The sequence below is a fragment of the Chrysemys picta genome, chromosome 5 (assembly GCF_011386835.1).
Source record: "Chrysemys picta bellii isolate R12L10 chromosome 5, ASM1138683v2, whole genome shotgun sequence".
Taxonomy (NCBI): domain Eukaryota; kingdom Metazoa; phylum Chordata; order Testudines; family Emydidae; genus Chrysemys; species Chrysemys picta.
In genome coordinates, this window is record NC_088795.1 from 10,838,434 (window position 1) to 10,855,449 (window position 17,016).

At 41.9% G+C, this 17,016-nt stretch overlaps 1 protein-coding gene across 1 annotated transcript in view; it reads left to right on the top strand.

Annotated features, from left to right (window-relative positions):
- The window catches only part of WRN (WRN RecQ like helicase), a 100,212-nt gene that overhangs the window by 2,742 nt on the left and 80,454 nt on the right, over nucleotides 1-17,016 (top strand). Inside the window, 4 exon segments of the mRNA XM_065597447.1 lie at nucleotides 126-247; nucleotides 10,576-10,691; nucleotides 11,683-11,828; nucleotides 15,266-15,414. Coding sequence (XP_065453519.1) covers nucleotides 173-247; nucleotides 10,576-10,691; nucleotides 11,683-11,828; nucleotides 15,266-15,414 — 486 coding nt within the window. The 5' untranslated portion in view covers nucleotides 126-172.

Here is a 17,016-nt window from a genome sequence, read left to right on the forward strand (position 1 = left end):
GAGCCTAAAGTGATCAGCTAAAATGAGGACCCTGGGGGACTCAGAATGATAAAACAGCAATAATAACTCTCATTCCTATACCAACTGTTCACTAACTGCCTTTTATTCCCCCTTAAATTTTACAGAACAAAAATAACAGAAATGCAGGAGAATTAATCATATAGAATTGAAAATGATTTCTCCACATCATAAACTTCCTCAGTGGATGTCTGCAGAGAGTAAAGACAATGCTGTGGGTGACAAAAAGGTAGGATCTGATGTGAACGTCTAGTTGTTCTGCATTACGCAGATGGTTTAGACTAACATTCAATTTTATTACATTTTCAGCTTGCACCATTGTTCTAGTATTCATTGTTAATATATTTACAGCTTGTCTGTAGATTAATTGTATATATGTGGTACGTTTTTGATTGATGATCCATTTTGCCGTACATAATTTTTCTTTTGATAGAACAACAATCTTAATATAAATTTCACCATGTAATATGTTAGTACCTGTTAGTAAATAGTAATACTTTTAGTTCTTTCTTTCTGTATATTTGATTAATTTATATCTATTAACTATTCTTTAGAATCTGTATCTTCAACAAAGAGTATATCTGAATTCTAAGGCCCAGAACACTGGTCCTTGACCAGTAAGTTACCCTATTTTGGAATGTATTAATTATGCTGTATTTAATAATGTTAGGGTGCCTTCATGTCTCTAAAACTCCAGATATTCTTGGAAACCATCTCCTTAACATTTTATATAATTTTATTTATATATATATAAAAAAGCATATATAGACTTAGGAAACTAATAAGAGATTATTGTCATAGCAGATGTTTTCTGTTGGGGGAATCAATATGGAAGAATGATTGTGGGGTAAGAAAGACCCACTGAGAGATATTAACTTGAAGAATTGTTAGTGCTCTCAGTAGTAAATAATCATGCTTTGACATGAGAGAGAATATATAGAAATGACATCACAACATATGTTTCTGGGAGAATATTCTTGGAAACTGGGTTTCCTTTGTTGGAGATCCTATATAATGATTGTGATATGAAAACTTGGGCGGGGGGATGAAAACTGCACGTTTCTTCCAGATGCAGGTAAAATACATATACAGCTCTTAGTCTGACAACAAAGGGTAGTAATGTATTTATTTCTGTATTCTGTATAGTGCTGTATTTATCTCTGATTAATAATCTTAGATGAAATAACAGGCTCAATTTAAATTTAAACAATGTCGAGTCGTTAACACAGACATGTAACAAATATAATCTGCTCTATCAGTGACAAAACAACAACATGGTATGAGGATTAAATTAATAGCAGTCAAGACATGAGTGTTACTGTGTATAAAACCCTGAGTAGTACGTTACTGTAGCTGATTGTCTGAGTTTGCTATACTCCAGTGCTATGGAGTAACAGCAGTTGCTCCACAGTTAAATTCGCAGCTGAGTCGTCTTTATAATCATGATTATGAGCTTCTTTTAAAAACCAGAAAAACTGTTACATCATTATATCAACCTCAAAATTCATTGAGAAGATACATGGTTAAATTAGGATATTACTACTAAATCTGAAGTGACTTGTAGAAGGGGTTCTAGAATAGATGTCCAATAAATAGGTGTTCAGAGTTGATAGTCTAACTTTGTTTGCCACTTCATAGCACATAAACTGAGTGGCCTGTATCACACCACAAAAATTCCAAACAAAGATGGGAGAGAGATAAAACATAGTGGTTGAGACTTAGCACTCAACACCTACGTTTTGTTAATTTTGAAGTATAATTTCAAAATTTGATTGGGATTACCAGCTCTGGCATGCTTATTATAGGATGTCAGATAACGGCTGGAGACCTGAATCCTCTTTTTTTAAAAACAGACAGGTACATTTCTAGCCTTGCTCTTTAGAGACGAGAACTCAGATGCAACCCAAGGTGGGAAGGAGAATGCTTCCATCAAATGTCTTGCCAGGGGGACCAAATCAGCCTGCTAAGATTTGTGTGAGATTCTCCCCTCCTGCAGATCTGAGGAGCCGCATAGGAAGGGAGGGCAATATCCGCCTTCCCCCCCAAGCCCAGATCTTCCTCTGTCCTCCCTTCCTGCATACCTCCTTAGGTCCTCTGTCATTTGCATCAGCAGGAGTTGGTAGAGTATTTGGACTGCAGAGGCTAAAGTTATGCTGATCTTCTCTTGGCATCAGCTGGCCCAAACTGTTCCTCTTAAGTTGCTACTTAAACTATCATACTGAGTAAGTTTCCCTTCTTCAGTTACAAGGTACTACTCCTGGGGGGATTCTGTGCAAAAAAAAAAAAAATCAAAATTCTGCGCCAAAAAATTCAAAATTCTGCATATTTTATTTGTCAAAATAATGTAGAATAATCACACCAGTTTCAATTGTTTTGGTAATTTATTTAAACTACAATACAGAAAAAGTCACAATAACTATTCAACATTTCTTAAACACATGAAAGTTAAGTTACAAACACTTGGTAACTCATACCCTGCATTCCAGTTATAATCCCGTCATTTAAATTACATTACAGAATACTAAACGGGGGGGGGGAAAAAAAGAGTAGAATGTCATTTTAAATTGCTCAGACTTTCACACAGGAAAGTCGTAAAAGTTTGCTAATCATTGTCCTGGACTTGGCCAGGTACTTTGGGAAGTGCTTAGTTCTGATTGTCCTAACGTTTTATTGACGGCTTGGTAAATGTTTTATTTGCCCTCAGTCTTTTTTTTTTTTTTTTAAACGGGTAAGGAAAATAAATCCTGAGCTGTAATCTAACCCCGTTGTGCCACTTTGACACAGGAAAAAAGTGAGAAAGCAAATAGATCTTCCTAGCTGAGGATTCCCTTACTGTAATTTATAATAAGGCTCCTTTACATCACTCTGGCAGTGTAGGGGCCTTAAAACTTTCACAGGTTTTAATGCTCCTGGGGGAATTGACGGAGAATGGGAACAGTTAACGAACAATAGGAACAATAGGCAGGCTGCTACATTTCTGCCTCAGAGAATGAGATCAGTTAACTCAGGCAGGCACTTCATTTGTGCCTCTAGCCTGCCTCGTGCATAATAAAAAGCCCGACCCTTACAGGCAGGGAGCTGCAGTCACAAGAGAGAGGGATAGCGTCTCTCGCTCGCTCACTTGTTGGCACGCACGTACGCTCAGCCCCGTCCCCTCCCCTCCCCCGGCGGTGATCACGCAGGCACGAACCCCCAGCCCCCCTCCCCTGTCTCTGAAGCTGCTCCAGGCACTTACGCGCTGTCTGGGCTGCTGGGGAAGAGGCGCGTGTCCCCTGGCAGATTTTTTTGTGTGTTTTTCTGCATGGGGGGCACAGAAAAATGCGGGCCATATGAATTCTATGCCCCCGCATGGGCGCAAAATCCCCCCCCCCCCCCGGAATAAGATACTGGGGTGTGACATGAAGTATAAGTGCAGTATCTTGTGAGTATAGTATGTGTATACGCTCATTTCTTACTGCACATCTACACAACCCGTGGTGGAATTATTTAAGTTAAAGCAATTCAAATTATGTAATTTAAAAAAAAATTAATTGGTTTTAATTTGGTTGAGGCTTTGTAAAACGAATTTGAAAATGTGTGTGTCACACTGACTCGAGTGGCTCATCACTGTAGGTGCCCACCTCAGGGCAGACTGTCAAGAAACAGGGCATGAACCCCAAACTAGTTGTGTGTTCTATACTTAGATTTAACCAACCAAGTAACAAGTGTTAAATCCTCGGGTACTAGAACAATCTTAATAGAGAGCCACAGACAGTGCCCTTGGGTACTCTGATCTATCTTGCCACCCAGGCAAGCCTTCCTCTGTGATAGGTGTTCCCTAAGGTTATGTCTACACAGCAAAGAAAGACCCGTGGCTGGCCTGTGCCAGCCGACTCGAGCTCATGGGGCTCGGACTCCAGGGCTGTTTTATTGCTGTGTAGACCTCTGGGCTCGGGCTGGAGCACGGCCTCTAGGACCCTCCCACCTTGCAGGGTCCTGGAGACCGGGCTCCAGCCTAAGCCCAGATGTCTACAAAGCCTTGAAAGAGCCCCGCAGCCTGAGCCTTGCTAGCCCGAGTCAGCTGGCACAGGCCAGATGTGGTTTTTTCATTGCTGTGTAGACGTACCCTTACACCAAAAATCACAATTATATTCAGATGACTCCTAGTCCCAGAGGACCAGTCACTTACCCCTGGTCAATTGCATCTCAGATCTCAAACCAAAGACAATGCTTGTAGCCAATCCTGTAATTAACTAAAGGTTTATTAACTAGGAAAAAGAAATATGTTGTTTACAAGGTTAAAGCAGATAAACGCACACAAATGAGTTGCAGTCTTAAGTTTCAAAAGTTAATAGAAATGTATGTAATAAGCCAACTCTGTGTCCTTTAGGGCTAACCCACACTAGACAGCAGGGGAGTCTTTGCTTATGCCTAGAAGTCTTCGCCCCTAAGAGTTCAAGCAGCATTGCTCCTTAACAGACATTTTTATTCCATTCCCCAAGTGTTCAGTCCGTGATGGGATGAGGGCTTGTGCACCTGCCATTTTCAGGAGAAGCAATCAGCAAGTCTTTTGTCCACAATGACTTGTCTGATGTCTGTAGACCTTCTTTTATTGGGGAGGAGAGGACACCTCTTGTGGTAAAGTAGCATTTCACACTTGGTAATGCTTCTCCCTGGATAGTGGGGGATTTACAGTCTTTGCAAACATTTTTTTATAGTTACAGAGCAAACATTACCTTATAACATGGTATTATGAGTAGGATTAATACACACAGCATCCTACAAGCATTCTATAAAATCTAAACAACTCAACACATTCTTATAACTATGATATTTATTTTAGCAATGCTAACGCACAGGTGAGCCAGATTGGTTTTTTGTCAGTGTTCAGTGAGGCCATGCATCTAGTTTTGGGTCTTCCAAACTGTCTTTTTTCTTACCTTCCACTTCTAAGTTTAACACCCTGTTTCCTGCATAGTCTTCCTATATGGCGCATTTTATTAAGAGGGGTCTTGGTGATGCATGAAGGCTCAATGGGTTAAGAGAGTCGGGGGAGGGAACGACTACAATGGGATCTGTGAAGAAGGAGTGTGTACATTACTTCTGAGGGCATTCTGTACCAAAAAAATTAAAAATTCTGTGCACAATATTTTAAAATTCTGCAAATTTTATTTGTCAATTGTTGGAGGCTCCAGCATAGCATTGGGGAGCACAGACCACTGGCTGCACAGAGGTGGGAGATCACTGTGCAGCACCCACCGGGACATGGACTCAGCAGTGAGACTGCACCCAACGACACAGTGCAAGGACCAGACTTGTCCAAGAAACATCCCAGGGCCCTGCCCCTCCGTGCCAGGTGCACCAGGTCGGGACAGGCAGGCTCAGCAAGGCAGGATCCAAGTGTGGAGGGGCTTAGTGTGGGGGGATCCAGGTGTGGGTTGAGAGGGCAATCTGGGTGCGGGTGGCTCAGTGGGGGATCTGGGTGCAGAGGGGATCTGGATTGGGGTGTTCTGGGTGGAATGGTAATGGGACTCTGCAGGGGGTGTCCAGGTGAAGGTGGTTGGGACTCAGCGGGGTGGGGGAGGGTGTGTGAGGGAGATAGAGCTTGGCAGGGGGTATGGGTGTGGGGGCCTCAGGGGAGGCCCAGATGTTGGGGCAGTGGGGCGGGGATCCAGGTGCAGCTGGTTGGGGCTCAGTGGGGTGGGGATCTGGGTGCAGGTGGCTTGGTGGGGTGGTCCAGGTGCAGGGGAAGTGGGGCTCATCGTGGGGGTTCTGAGTGTGCGGGGCAAGGCTCAGCAGAAGGGCCTGGATACACGGGGCTTGGGTGGATGGGGGAGTAGCTCCCTTTACAGGGATCCCTCCCCCTGCAGCTGAGGAGCGATGGGTGCAGGAACTGGGGAGTGGAGGGGGAGAGAGTTTGCAGAGCTTCCTGCAGCTGGGGGAGAAATCTGAGGGTGGGTCTGACCTGGCCCCAGATGCTGTGCAGGGAAGAGGAACCAGCCGGGACTAGCAGCTGAGTTGGTGCAGGGTAGGAACCACCAGCTGGGTCTTCTCCAGTCCCGCCTCCTGTCCCACAGTGATTTACCTCTCTGCCGGCTGGCCTGGGCCCACAAAACACACTGCGGGTGGGGTGGGGGGTTGCATGACCGCTCTTGTGGCTTCCCTTTGCTTCCCATCAGAAAATCATTTTTCTGCAGGGAAGCAAAGAAACCTGCGGGGGACATAAATTCTGCACATGCGCAGTGGTGCAGAATTCCCCCAGGAGTAGTACATGCAGCTGCTTACAGAGAAGACTACATGCATCAGCAGTTTCTGCTGCACATGAACCCTTATATCCCCGGAGATGTACACAAAAAACAAACAAACAAAAACCAATACTTCTCTGTTATGAGCAGAAGCTGCACGTTACAAGACAGCAGCTGAATATAAGTGGCACATAGTTATGTACACATTTTTTTGCTTATGATCAATAACTATCAACAAAGATCTGAAATGCAGTTCCCCTCACCCCCAAAGGTTGCAGCTGATCTTATCAGGATATACCTCTCAATCAAGAGATGGATGCACTGCTATGGATGAATTTCAGCCAGAGCCAAATTATAAATCCTTTCTATTTAAAAAAAAAAGAAAACCAACCCCTTTCTCCCCCCCCCCCCCCAAAAAAAAACCTTAACCAAAACTGAAAAGAAAATTCAAAGGCTATAAAAACTGAAATTTCATACCAAAAGGCTACTACCTACATTTACAGAGAACAATTTTATTTCCGCTTTAGAATGTAACCATAACTATGGAGATGCTACTATGTCCATGATGTGCAATGTGGCCAGATTGTGTTGCCTTGAAGGTGCTATGGAATATTTTTCTCCTGTGGGTCTGACTCAAGGTTGTTTCCAAAGCTGGGTATTTCTTACTGTAGTGTGTTACGTTGGCTGCCAAATAACTGATGGCTTGTCTTCGGTACGAAATTGTATGTTCTGTACAGAGTAGAATTCGCTAACGTGATGCTGCCAAGGACAAGCTGTATTCAGCATTGTGTCAGGTGTTTAAGGATAAACCCTGTTCTACGCTGACCGCATAGTCACAGCCAGCATTGTTTGATTACTCTAATTTTTAGTCCCGTCCTAGTGCTGTTAATGTGTAGCAAAGACAAGGCCTGAGCCACTGTCTTAGACATAATAAGTTTTATAAGAAGGAACAAAATAAAAATTTTAACCAAGGATAGATGAGATGAAATATCAACTACAATTGATATTACACTTAATATTTATATGGTAGTTTTAATGTTCAGGGCACCTGACTAATAATTTAAAAATTACTCTTCTGCAGCCCAACGTTTCACATGCTCCTGGGTGTTTGGGCTACGCTCCTCTCTGCAGCTTCGTGGAGGTGCTTGCTCTAGTCACGCCCTCTCTGCTGCTGTTTGCTGCCAGACTCTGCCTTTGCAGCAGCAAACTGTGGCAGTTTCTGGTTCTCCCACCCTTTCTCTTCTGTTTTCGCTTGTTTTGCCCAGTTTTTGTGAAGTGGGGAGCAGTGTTCTCCCTCTTCAGTGCTCCTCTTTCTCCCTGGGTTGGTTATCCCTCAGGTTTAACCCTCCTTCAGTCTCCACTGCAGCGTCTCCCTGCCTGCTCTTCTCCCCCTGTAGAGGCATGACAGGGCAGCCAGGAAAGCACTGGGTCAAATCCAAGCGGTGCTCTATATGTGATGCAGCCTTTCCAGGCTCAACAGATGGGGAGTTGTGCCCAGACTGCACCCAGCCTTCTGTCTCAAACTCTCTTAGGTCCCCCTTCACTCCTCCTTTGAGGAAGTGATTAGGGATGAATTGAACAAGTCTGATAAGGGCAAGCACATTCACAAGAGTCCCCCACCTCAGGGTCTGTAACATGCAAGAGCCAAAGGCCTCTATTGCTGAGAAATCAGAGGTGGATTCTGCAGTAGCATCTCTCGCCAAGGATATGGTTATTCCCTCAGGAGGGGAGTTCTCCCCGAAGGATCCCATAGATAGAAAGATGGAAGCCACTCTCCAAAAAGCCTTTGAAGTCTCCTCTGCCACCCTCCGAGCGTCCTTGGCAGTTCCCTGTTTGGCTGGAGCATCTCTTTCCTGGATGGAAGATATCAAAAGCCTTAAGCCCAGAGATCACCTTGTCTTTGGTTCCATTTTAAAGAGCATCTCCCTAACAACAACATTTGTAGCTGATGCCTCAGTGGATACGATCAGGCTGTCAGTCCAAGCCATGGCTTCTAGCTGAATAGCCAGGCACCACCTATGGCTCTGACCCTGGAAGGTGGATACTCACTCTGAGCAAGTCCTATGCTCAGCCAAGTTTACAGTTTCCCTCCTTTTTGGAGAAAAAGTTGGCTATGTTGGTGGCTGACAATGTGGCAAAATCCACACAGTCTCTCCCTTCCCCACTAACTGCCCTCAGGAGAGACTGTGGACCAGCCTTCAGACAGAGGCACTCCTTTCGCTCCTCATCTTTGCAGAGGTACCAGCAAAGGGACACAGATTCTTCCAGGGAAAACAGTGGAACCAGGCCCTGGGGTTGGGAAGTGTTGAGGGAGCAGCTTGCACCCGCCAATCCAGTGCAAATCCCAGAAACCCTGGAATTCCAACCATTCTGGACTTCTTCCAAAAAGGCATAGATGGAGGTCTTCAGCCCAGTACAGTTGCCCATCGGTGTCCGCTCTTAGTAGCATGCTATTCACAACATGCTTAGGTTTCTTCATGGCAGACAAGCCACAGGTAGCCAGATTCCTTGGAGCAGTCTGGTTAGCCAGTCCGGCAGTCAAGCCACTCTTCCCAAAATGGGATTTACTGCTAGTTTTGGGGGCCCTGACAAGCCATCCGCTCAAACCGTTGACTGCAGTGTTCTTATTTGTCCATTAAGACGTGTTTTAGTAGATGCTGCATCCTCCAGGCAAGTGTTGGAGCTGGCAGCCTTATCTATGCAGCAGCCTTTACTGCATGTTCCATGAGGTCAAGGTGGGGTTCAGGACTCCAGAATCTATTTTTACTAAGGTGAATTCCTACTACTTTGGTTCCCAAGAGGTTGTGCTTCCTTTGTTCTGTCCAAAACCACAGCAGCAAACAGAGATGACATGGCATACCTGAGTTTTTTAAGGCACTTCTGACATCTATATCTATCTCATAGAGCTGGAAGGGACCCTGAAAGGTCATCGAGTCCAGCCCCCTGCCTTCACTAGCAGGACCAAGTACTGATTTTGCCCCAGATCCCTAAGTGGCCCCCTCAAGGATTGAACTCACAACCCTGGGTTTAGCAGGCCAGTGCTCAAACCACTGAGCTATCCCTCCCCCCTCTATCTCAAGTGTACACAGTCCAGAAGAAGATTGGGCTTTCTATTCTTGTCCTTCCACTCAAAATGGCAGGGACTTAGAGCTTCCAAGTCCTCCACTGATAGGTGGATTAGACTATATATTGTGGAAGCCTACAAATCATTGGAGGTTCCTAGCTCAGAAGAGATCAAGGCACGCTCCACGAGATCTGTAGCAATCTCATAGGCGCAATGAGAAAATGCATCCCCTTTGGAATTTGAAAAGTGAACACTTGGTCTGCAGCTAACACCTTCATTGAGCACTATAGAATGGACTTTCTTCTGCAGTGGCCTCCTTTGGCAGAAAGGTGCTGTGGGTGATGGCCCAGAAATAATATAGGGCTTTTGGGTGAGCTCACTCAAAAGGGGGGTACTTCTTTTCTACCAAACTCTTGTTTTATACCCCTCCTTATGTCTAATCACTGCTTGCTACTTCCCAGACATCCAGAATTGTGGGAGATGCTGCTTGCAGAAAGGAAATTGATAGGAAATTTTCTGTTCATTTTAATGAACTGTACAAATTTTTTCATATGTCCATGTATTGCACCACAAAAACTATATTAAAATAACATTATTAAGGTTGCAAAGTCAAACATTCCAAAGCTAGGAAATGCCAGAATTTAGGTTGCCTGTGTGACATTAATTTGCTCCACTTGTGAATGTGTATACAGAGACTTTATCTGCTAAGCCCTAACAAGTCTCAGCTGAGCATGTGCAATTTGTTACAGGTTTATAACTTGGCCAAAATTGGGCTAATTTTTACAGGGATGGTAAAAGGCACATCCCTGACTCCAAAGCTATCTCCTGACAGATTTCAGGTTCCTGCTCCAAAGCATGGAGGTGCTACAGCATTTTGAAGAAAAAGTTGCCAGAAATTTTTAACCTGGACAAAACGTATTTTTCCCTAGTCTTGTTCTCAGAAATGATGAACTCTTTTGGCTGAAGTTTTACAAAAACAAGTCAATAAAAGGCTGACACCTGGCATGGAAAATTCCAGCCCAAATGGTTAAAGTTTGGCAAATTTGTAAGCAAGTGAAGACAGGGCCTTTAATAAAGGGTGGTGCTCTGAGCTGTCTATTTTAAAGTTTGTAACTGTTCTGCTAAATAGTTTTACAGTAACAAACCAATCCCAAAATTGTTTTTGTAGCCAGAACTATGGCTTTAAGAAAGTTGTATTGCTAATGAATGTGTTTGCAATGTGGCTAAATATGCCCTATAACAGATCCTCTTCTAAATGTTGTTAAACAGAAATCTCATGTTCAGAGGAGTGTTCTGGAAAATGACCTGCCTTTCTTAGAGTTCCATGGCTCTGTTGTTTATAGCTACGATGCCAGTGACTGTTCCTTTCTGTCAGAAGATATCAGGTAAAAGCTTGCATGTTTTCTTGGTGTGCGTGTGTCTATTGCTACCTCGGAAGGGTTTGTGTTTTTCACATGCACATCTCTACCTGTTGTGCAATTTTCATACATATAGTGGGTCAGCTACTCAGCCATAGAAAATGTCTGTCGATAATAGATGTCTTCTCTTTAGTGTAAGTAGCAGAATTCTGTCTGGTTTTACATATTGTTGACAAGCACCAAGTGAAATTACAGTTTCTTAGGACCAAAAATTATCCATAAATGTTACTGAATGACATCTGCAGTGAGTGGAAATTTAGAAATAAACTTTTAACTTTAGCTGACTGGATGTAGTTCTGCATTTGTACCCTTTTTGTGAGACTTCATGTCTGGAGACAGCAGTCTTTAAAGTGCAAATCCTGTACTCTACAAGTATGTAACTTTTCACATTGCGACTAACTCCATGGATTTCAATAATTTCAGTAGGACTACAGTGTGTAAAGTATGTGTTTGAATCTCTGCCAGATCGGAGCCTAAAGATATATTATCAATTCATTATGCAAATTGTTGGTTTCTGGATTTGGATAGTGCATACAATGTTTTGGGGGACAAACTTAACATAAGATCATCAATAAATTGAGAAAAATAGTTACGAGCAAGAACTTCCAAAAATATATCTAAGGAAGGAGTGTCCAGTTTCTGTTTTTCTCTCCCTTGGGGTGAATTTAATTGTGTTACAGCAGGCCAACGAACCGGTGTCTGTACTGCATAAGACCTGTAGTAAAGGGTGTACATTGTTTGGAAGGTGTCAGGTGAGCCCTTTGTAGTAGGGTGAATTTCACCATCAGTATGGAGGCTGTTTGACTACCACTCTACTAACAGCCCCTGAACAGGGAGTGAGAGAAGTAGTTTTTTAGTCGTTCATTCTAAAGTAAGCTATACTGTTGTCATATGTTATAGATGATATATGTGTAATAGAATTACTAAATGGGAATTAATCAACCTATTTTCTCTTCAGAAGAAACCTATCTGGTGGAGATGTGATAGGATTTGACATTGAATGGCCACCCTCATATACTAAAGGGAAAGTAGGGAAAGTCGCCCTAATCCAAATATGCGTCTCGGAGAAAAAATGCTACTTGTTTCACATTTCTTCAATGTCAGGTCAGTATCATTCTTTTTGTGCTCTGGTTCATATGGCCATGAATTGCCTCTCTGTGTCAGGTTACTTAATCTGTGCTTTTGCCTCCAGAAGCAGACAGTACTTCCTGTTTCAGCTGATAGAAAAAACCCACCCCCACTATCGTGCACATATCCAACTATGTAATTCTGTGTGGGTATGTTAGTCTCTGTCTGTGTGGGTATGTTTATATCGTGAAAGTGACCGTTACTACAAAATTAATTTAATTAAAAAATCCTTATTGGTGTTGTTAACATTGTAAATTATGGCTGAATCAATTTTAAAAGCTAGATTTTTTTTCAAAAGAGTTTAGTATCCAGAAGGTCCCATGTGGGCACCTAAATGAAGTGGCCAGATTTTCTAAAGTGCTCGGTATCCAGCAGCTCCCATTGTTCCCAAACAAGGAGGAAAGAAAGTTTCCTTCTCATTTACTCTGCTAATGTTTTCATTTCTCTTTGAAGACAACTGTCATAGCTTACTTACACAGTCACTTTCTTGTGCTGCTGAGGAAGGGTTTGAATTCAGGAAAACTATCTTTACTAAAATAAAAAATATTAAACATTCATACCATTTGCCCAATACAATTTGTTTGGTTTTCCCCCTCTCTCCACAGAAATAAAACTGTAGGCCTATATTTTGCTGGCAACAACCCTTATTACCTTGGCTCAACTGGTTAAAAACCTTATGAGTTGTCAGAATGCTATTGGTTCTTAAAATCTGTGTGTTATCTGTATTCCTATAGGGGAGGTATCAAATATCTGCTGTGCAGACTAGTTCTAGCTTGCTTGCTGTATCTGTGGCAAGCCTGGTGTGTACAGTGTCTGTGGAACCTAAGCTTTTGTGGTTGTAAATGAAACCACCTAAATGAACAGAGAGTAAACTGATGCAATGTTGTTGTCATGTGTCTGCAGACGTTGTGAATCTGTGTGAAAAGGGCCATTATTCTCAATGGGGTGTTCACTCTAATGTTTAATAATGACACTTTAAATGTCTGTATTTAATTGCTTATTTTAGCAAATGTGGTGGGGAGATGTTGAAGGGTAGGAAATTCAGATGGAAGAAAGGTACAAAGATGTGAAAGAGGGAGAGAAACAATGAAAGGAGGTCAACTGTCAGGGGGTAGCCGTGTTAGTCTGTATCTACAAAAACAACAAGGAGTCTGGTGGCACCTTTAAGGTGCCACCAGACTCCTTGTTGTTAATGAAAGGAGGATAGAGGAAGAAGAGAAACAAGGGCAGACATGCTGGTGATCCTAAAGGTAGAGATTTTCCCACTGAGTGATGATAAATGGGATGACATTGAACATAGGATGCTGATAAATAAAAGTTGAGTTACTAGTTGAAGGGATGTATGTTACATCCTGGATCTTTTTGCCAACCTTCCACTCATATCAGTAGGAGATGCCTTGTGAATTGAGGGGAGTATAGAGTCCTAAATATAAACTCTGGTCCACGAACAATAATTCAACATAAACTTTGGAGTCTGTTCAGAATGGGGACCATACAAGTACCAAGATTGTATCATAAAATGTAGGCATACACACATGGTGAAATGTTGAGTGTGCAAAGCTCAAGTTTGGACAGTAGAAATTGAGCAAGTTTCTAGGCGTAAATATATTTGGGTGCAGATTTATAAGGGCTTTAAAGATTATGGCCAGAATAGTCAAATGTGGGTTCGTGAAGTCAGGCCTTAAATCATAATTAGGTTCCTAGGTAAGATGTCCAGAATACAAAGCACCCACAAATCTGGTAGAGAATAGGCCACTTCTGTTTAAATACGTAAAGCCTGATTCAGGTGCTGAACTGTAAGTAAACCAAGCTTGAATGTTTTAGTCTGTGCCCTTTACCTATCAGTCCCTATAACCTTCAAAAATATTCTATGACTCAGTATTGTTATGAGATCCACTTGATGGAAATTCAGGGTTTTAGAGCACCAAAGCATGAACTCTGTATGCTGTGTGAGAACTCTAGCTCATGTTCTTAAACCCATACTGAGGAATACAGATATTACTGTTTTTCTCTTGCATGTCTCTCTGTGTCAAAAGTGCAAAAGAATGCTCTGTGACACTGAATGATTTCAAACTTAAATATGAGAATCTGAGTTACACATTTTTGGCCTTTCAGAGTTTATCTAAGTTCTTGGTTTACTCCAGGCTTGCTTTGTTGGCCTACCACCCACACTAATCTGGTCCTAACCCAGTGTACATCTTGGACTTGGCACTACAATGCAAAAGCTCTTCATGGGTGTAATTTTATGGGTGGGTGATGGTCTCTCCTTCCAAAGGATGGTGTGTCTATATTTGGAGTGGTCTTTGCACACGATGAATTGTATCTTGGGAGGAGGCAACCACAGCTCCCATTGCCTTCAGTAATTGTTACTGGCACTTATAGCAAAGGACCTTGCCCGAGAGACACATATTCTTGTGTCTGGGCAAATGCTGTAGGAAGGAATATAATTGCTCACAACTCATTTATATTTAAATTGTCAGTGAAAAATGCATCTCAGTTCTTTCTCCTGCTTGGAGTCACTGGGAGCTGTTGGTGTACAGTACTTCTAAAGATCCTGCCCCATTTGTTTAGAGTTTGCTGTCCCCACTGGGCAACCACTGCAGGACCTACTCCTGGTATCAGATTTCTCCCAAATATCACGTCTTTCTCAGAGTACTCTGATGGCAGCAACGCTTCTGCTTAGCTTGTTTTTTGGTTAAGTTGCTTTTAGTATGTTATTCCAACCCACCTGAGTTTCCAGGGAAATCTGCTTTCCTAACTGTGTTTTTTTCCAAGTGCTTTGAACAGTACTCTTATATTAGTAGTGTACCGAAATTTATTTTCCTAATGGGTCCCTGTGTGTCTTGTTGCCTGTGTTTTAAGTTAACATAAAACTGCATATAGTGTAATAATTTGGGAGTAAATATGTGAAAAATATTGAAATAACACATTCAATTTTAGTGATCGTTCAGCTATATGGATCAGAAATTTATTTTCCAAAAGCAGTTTCCTGTTTTTTGCTGATTGCCAGTCATGCTGGTGAATGAGGCATTTAGAAGTAAATATTGGATTGGAAGCCATTTTTTGATCTGTTGTTTTCATAAGGAAAAAACCCCCAAACGTTTGCATAATTTCAGTGTTGCTTGCCTCCAGATGAAATTATACTACAACCAGTTGGAGTTCCAGCTAGCACAAAATATAAACTGACTGGCCTGCCTTGGCATTAAAGTGCCATACTAGAAATCACATGCACTTGTTTGATGGCTAAGTTGACTGTTTTATAGATACAGATGTAGTGACCATTTGGCTATTACTATAAAAAAGGTAGATTGCCCAAATTTATCCTTGATAGGATTCTACCTATTTCTATATGAAATTAAAATCTGGCAGTTTTTGCCATATAGTTGATTATATTTGGATTTAATCTGTTTTAGGTTTTCCCAAGGGACTCAAAAGATTGCTTGAAGATGAAGCCGTTAAAAAGGTTGGAGTAGGAATTGAAGGAGATCAGTGGAAGCTGATGAACGACTTCGAAATCAAACTGAAGAGCTTTGTAGAGCTGGCTGATATCGCCAATGAAAAAGTAAAAATTCAGTTTCATGGTGCGGGGGGTGGGAGGGTCTTATTATGCTAAATAAAGGGAGGTTTTTGTTTTCATAGAAATCTAAATGTGGCACCGGTCATACACCGTAGATCTATTACTAGAGATGAAATATTACCAGGTGACACTTCTTAAATTGTTTGAATTTGGAAGGAACTCAAGTAAGAGTTACAGTATTAAATGCTTGTATTTTCATTGCACAGTATATTTGATTTTCCCACAGATCTTTTTTTCCCCCCTCTACTCAGTTTCTGGCCATTTTGTTCCATTTGGAACATGTTTTTTTTTTTTTTTTTTTTTTTTTAAATCAATCGAATTGTATTCCCTTTTATGTTTACTAACAGGAATTGCCAGACTGGATCAGACTCAAGGTCCATCTAGTCCATTGTCCTGTATCCAACAGTGGCCAGTACTAGATGCTTCAGAAGAAGGTGCAAGAAACTCTGCACTTGGCAGTTATGGGATAACCTGCCCCCGGGAAAAATTCCTTCTATCCCCAGTAGTTATGGGCTGGCTTATGCCATGAAGCATGACCTTCCAAAACTGTAGCTATTTTTGTTATCCATATAAATGTTTCATCCTTTGTGTATCCCGCTAAGCTCTTTGTCTCAGTGATCTCTTGTGGCAGAGAATGCAATAATCCAATTACTCATTGTGTGAAAAAGTATCTCCTTTTATTGGTTTCGAATTTGCCATCTTTCAGTTTCAATTCCTTTCAATTTCCTTGTCCTTGTATTATGAGAGAGGGTGAAGAGAAGTTTCTGAGCCGCAGTCCCTATGGTATTCGTTATTTTGTAAACTTGTATCATGTCCCCTCTCTAAGATGTAAAGAGTTCCAATCTTTTCAATATCAATTAATAGATGAGGTTTTTCATTGCCCCATCACCTCATTTCAGGTGAGGACAAACGATTGATTCATGTAACGAGACAATATTTTTCCATAGTATTCTCCATGCCATTCCTTATGAACCCTAACGCCTATTTATTTTTCTGACTGCTGTTGCACATTGGCCCGAGGTTTTCGTTGTGCTGTCTGCAATGATGCCCAGGTCATTCTCCAGAGTTGATGCAGTTAATTATTTAGAACTCAGTTAAGGGTGTGAGGAACTCAGATTATTCCTTATCAACACTGAATTTCATTTGCCCTGGGCGGGTTCCCCACATTTGCCTTGCATTTGTCCCATTGCTTAGATCATTACCCTTTCACTGACTCAGTTGCCTCAGAGTCCGAGTTGATTGCTTTTCTCTGGGGCACCAGGCAGAGCTGCTGTCTGATAAGTCACTGAATGCAACTCAGGTTGTCTTTGAGTAAAACTTTATTATGGAAAATAAAAAAAATCCCTAAAAATTAAGGTGAATGTAAACTTAGATTGAAACATCACCATATTATGTTTACAACATATTGGATTAAATTATCCCTTCTATCCCATGAACAACTTCTAATTTCCTCCTAATGTGCATGTGTGTTTCAAATACCTTGTGCTCATCTCAAAGAAATCTTTGAATTTGTGTAAAGGGTTAGCCTTAAACTGACTGCACAAATCTCAGAGACAAAAAAAAAAATCAGTGAATATCATGGAGCTC